We start from the raw sequence: 4,653 nt of genomic DNA on the forward strand, positions 1-4,653 counted from the left end.
ATGGAGTCCGTTGCTTTGCCGTCCACTGGGTTAGATCATCCCCTAAGCAATACGACACGCGGACGGGTCTGTCTGTTTGTTTTTATTTTGCAACAGTGATTAGAACGGCACCATAAACGTGCGCTATCTAGAGCATCCGACTCGGGATTTAGATAAAACCGATAAAGTGTTAGGCGGCCGCAAATGGTCATCATTAATTAAAATGCAATAAAACTCTCGTGTACACAGGGTATCAAGCACGTAACAGGAAAATTAAGTTCTCAAAAGACATTTATTGGTTTAATCTTACCCTGACACGTTGGGGAGGGACCATAAATAATGCCATCAAATCAATTAAAGGCGCGCATGTAAGTGTGTGTAAGTGTTTGAAACTTCTGGAGCGACAATGCTCCTGGGTACGAATCCATCTAATCCTTCAGCACCAGCGGCAGCACGACCAGCGGCGGCACGTACGCGGGATTCTCCGCGTATAGCGTCCACGTGCGCTTGATGCAATCAATAATGCCGACGCAGATCGTTTTCACCTTCTGGTTCTTGCCGTGGTCCCGGAACACCTTGTGCTCGGACGCGGTGACGTCGCTCAGCATCCGCACCACGTCCGCGACCGTCTTCGGCGGCGCGTACTTGGCGAACGTCTTCATCCGCTCGATGCTCGACTCAATGATCAGGCCGGATACCTCCGGCACCGGCAACCGCTGGTAGCTGTTCACGTGGATGATGTGCTCGCCCGGGCTGGCGGTCAAGATGTTCAGCTGCGACTCATCCCCGTTGGTGGCGGGACCCATCTCCGCGTTGTGGAACAACCGGTCGCCCTCCTGTCTGTGGGGGGCGGATGGGAGTAAATTAGTGGGGGAATGTAATGTACCCAAATGTCGGCTTCAATAGTAACGATTTGCAATAAACTACTTACCTAAGGAACGTCATGTTGATGGAGCACCCATCAGCCGCACCGACGCCGTGGTCTCGCAGTATCTCTTGCGCCTGCACGAAGTTTTCCGCCGCCAGCAGGGCTCGCGTAATGAAGTGGCGCGCTTTTAAACCAAAAAAAAAAAACAGGAAAAGGCGATAACAGAATTGGGTAGGACAAATGCGCCACCGGAACCGACACCGGACACCGGAACTTACGTGTTTTGCCGCCGACCAGCGTTTTAGCGCTGAGCGTGTTGATCGAAAAGACCAGCCCGTGATGGTTGGCGTTCATCGTGTAGCCAGGCAGGTGACCGGCATAGCAGAGCGAGGTGAACCGTTCCTCCACCACCTTGTGCTTGCCTTCCGGCGACTCCGAGATGATGTGGGCCGACACGAAATAGAAGTGATTCAGCACCTCGGACAGTGCGTCCTCCGTGTGGCCCAGCACAACCTGCAGAAGAAGACGCAGCAGGGAAAAATAAAACTCACTGTAGATTGAAGAGGTTGCAGCTACGGGAGGAGGTACGTACGCAGTCGGGTTCGTTGACACAAATGGTCGAGCAACCGATCGGTTGGTTGTTACCATCCTGGCCACCAGTTATGACATCGTCTATATGCAGCAAGAACAGCTGTAACATGTAACGGGTAACGGGAAGGCGATTATTACTCTTATGGTTTAACGGAAGGAGAGAGGGACAGGGAGAGATAAGCTAATAAGAACATGCGGCAAGGTTTGACGCTGTACGACTCGCAGTCTCGTATGTAACTCCTGGAACTCCTGCAAATAGGCTTACGCCCAGGCTAACAGGATTAGTTGCACCATTTATGGCGACTAAGCGACTAATGTGATTAGCCGTTGCCGTACGGGGTTTGTTTCTGATCTTTTGGCGGTCCTGCAGTCGTCGTTGATTTACATAACCCAAGCGAATTGCGTTTCTAGTAACAATTACTGGGCCCAGAATAGCACGATGTTCTCATATTCTTGCCCTCTGGTGCGGTAGCAACTTCCTGCCCTATGATTACCTTATGGAACTCCACCTTGGCCCCGTCCGCAATACCCTGCAGCTCGCGGATGTACTGTGGGAATGATTTATTGACGCTTTCGTACGTGTCAACGTAGATTTTACCTGATAAGAGAGATAGGTTTTACTTTTCAGCATAATGAGTGCGCCACCTGAATTGTCTTATCTTCCAACTTCTCAGCACTCAGAATACTTACGACCATTTTCGGTATTAAACAGCGGAAGATAGGTTTCGTTCAGCGTTACCGACTTCTCCAGAAAGCTGTGAATGATGGATGCAAAGGTGCGGCCCTGTTTTGGAGAAAGAAGAACCATCAGATCCTTACTGCCTGCGGAACAGTCTCTTCAGAAGTTTAGCAATTTGGCTCAAAGTGTCTAGAAACACAACAAACGCGGGCTTTGAATGTAATTCACCCAGAAAGATCGATTAGATAGGTAGAGCTTCTTTACATCAGCATTTGCAACAGATAATCAGGGTAAATCTATGTTTGCAATCGACTCCTCTCAACATTGAGTTGAGTTCATTTTTTCGATTCGAGGCGTATTGAGATCAGAAAAAAAAACCAATAATAACTGAAGTCTTCGAAGGTACTACAATACCTCGTGATCTCTTGAAGTACTCAAGCAGTTGGGAGCGTTCTTTTTTGCCAAAACAGAAGGACCTATCAGAGATGTAGAGCTTCTTAATAAATGTATATGTATATGATAACTTAGGTTATTACACTAGATTATTTGCAATATCTCCTATCTGGATCCTATTTGTTAATTCAACCAGACAATTACCTTTTTATTTAAAAAAAAGTCAACTTAGATTGGCAAAGGTACATATCACTTGCAATATCTTGCAATATCTTGACGACTTAAGGCTTGGAATGTATTCTATATTGCAATTCAACCACACAGATGGATATGCCTCGTTAAAAAAACTGATGATAACTGAAGTTTACACGCATCACTTGCAACATCTTGTACTGTCTAAATGCTGATAAAGCTTGTGTGCGTCTTATTTTGCATCCTAAAAGCTCTCTGTGCAGCCAACCCCTCCGAGACATTCCTTGCTAACCACTAGTTGCAACATCACTTGGCCGCAAAAATCATATCGTAAGTGTCTCCAAACGGTCACCATGGGTACCAGATACCAGTTCAAGCTAAACCCAACATCAACTTACCACATCAAACCCGACCGAGTAGTGGGTGCCACGCGTATATAGCACCGGGATGGCATCCCGGCGCTCTAGATCGGCTGGCGCTACCATCGCAAGTGCAGGCTGATTGCTTGATGCACCACTTCGGTGTGTATTGATTGGGGCTGCGAAAAATAACCGTCCGTCCGTTGGTGTTGCTTGTTGGGCTCACACTGTTCAGTATGGGTTTTTGGAAATTAAAAACGCACTTCACCACGGTACGCGATAAGACGCACAACACACACACACACGCTCACTGTCCCGAGACAGCCCAACCGACAAGACGAACTGGCGCCGCGTGGCCGTGTTTTCAAGCAACGATCTGGGGGGGATGACTGGAGCAAGGCGACTGATTATGCTTCCAGCGCGATGTCGTTAGAGAAGGCAACGTTAGAATTTTTCGGATTTCGGTGAACCCGCTTGCGACTCTCACCGAACGGTAACTGGTGGTCTAGTTATGCTTCCGTCCTGTTTATAAATAATTCTACACCAACCGACTGCGCGAGGTGCCGTACCCGTTGCGATTGCCCACCTGCGCGTGTCGCGGGCCGCTGGTGCTTTGGCTAGTGCCACCCGCAAAACCCTCCAACGAAACACCGCTCCCTCTCGCTCCCGCTCGTCTTCGGGCTCCGTGAGCTCCACCATCGACAGCCCTATCGCTAAACACACACAAACCGGCACACACATTTACACACCGTTTTAGTACGTCTCGACCGTCGTCCCATCCCCATCATCCATCATTTTAACACCAACCACGACCAACCGCGTGGTGATGGTGGTGGTCTAACAGGGCACGACGACGACCACGACGACGACGACGGTACACGATTAGCTCTGCGAAAGAAGCGCCCGTCGTCTCCGTTGCCTTCCTTCCCTTCTTCTTTATTTTTGTTTTTGTTCTTAAAGCCACAGTTCCTTGAGCACAAGTAGAAACAGAAACACAAGAACTCTGCGTTCTTCTCGCCGGGCTCCATCTCCCAATGACTGGAGCGCAACGGTGTAGTATTCGAGGAGGTTGGGGGGAGAAGGGAAGGGGTGTTTTGTGGCAAAATTAGTCACCTGTCGCAAAACACTTTAGATCATAAGGAGGAAGGGAGGGTTGCGATTGAGGGTAATGTGGGAGGAGTGGGAGGGCTGACGTGTTCTCTTCTTGCTATAAGTAGTGTTCTCTCGGTTTGAGAGAGAACGAGAGCGAGAAAGAGAGAGAAAGAGAGAGATCAATAGAGAGAGATAGATAGAGAGAGAGATAGAGAGAGAAACTAAGGGCAATAGCGGAAGCGGGGCAGCTCCATTTGATGCTGGTCTTCCTCTCACCCCACCACGTCCTTCCGAGGGGTGGAAATTACCAGAGGGGAAGGATGTGGTTAGGGGTGGGGGGACGTTTCGATCGAAACCGAACATGTCGGTGGCGAGCCTCACAGAACAGCAGGTCACTTGCAGGCATTGCGTGCGGCACAATCCGTTCGCTTCCCTGACCTTACATAATGAGGCACGATCGGGTCCGGGTCTCCGCCGTTCGAAAGCAGATTAAGAATGCC

At 49.4% G+C, this 4,653-nt stretch overlaps 1 protein-coding gene across 1 annotated transcript; it reads right to left on the reverse strand.

Moving 5' to 3' along the window:
• Positions 1 to 232: 232 nt before the first annotated feature.
• LOC121595492 lies at positions 233 to 3,860 on the reverse strand. The gene is made up of 7 exons (XM_041919521.1): positions 3,101 to 3,860; positions 2,129 to 2,222; positions 1,933 to 2,036; positions 1,440 to 1,538; positions 1,126 to 1,360; positions 911 to 1,031; positions 233 to 819 (listed from the first exon to the last, which is right to left on the reverse strand). The coding sequence occupies exons 1-7, from the start codon at positions 3,185 to 3,187 to the stop codon at positions 408 to 410; spliced, it is 1,152 nt and encodes a 383-aa protein (XP_041775455.1). The 5' UTR covers positions 3,188 to 3,860; the 3' UTR covers positions 233 to 407.
• Between the last annotated feature and the right edge of the window lie 793 nt (positions 3,861 to 4,653).

This window comes from Anopheles merus, chromosome X (assembly GCF_017562075.2).
Source record: "Anopheles merus strain MAF chromosome X, AmerM5.1, whole genome shotgun sequence".
NCBI classification, from domain to species: domain Eukaryota; kingdom Metazoa; phylum Arthropoda; class Insecta; order Diptera; family Culicidae; genus Anopheles; species Anopheles merus.

What these genes read in the sequence shown, in the direction of transcription:
- LOC121595492 (XM_041919521.1), bottom strand. Translation starts at nt 3,187, where the DNA reads ATGGTAGCGCCAGCCGATCTAGAGCGCCGGGATGCCATCCCGGTGCTA. An exon ending in CCAAGGTGGAGTTCCATAAG is followed by an intron (nt 1,539 to 1,932) that starts GTAATCATAGGG and finishes TACATGTTACAG; the next exon opens with CTGTTCTTGCTGCATATAGA. An exon ending in ATCAACATGACGTTCCTTAG is followed by an intron (nt 820 to 910) that starts GTAAGTAGTTTA and finishes CGCCCCCCACAG; the next exon opens with ACAGGAGGGCGACCGGTTGT.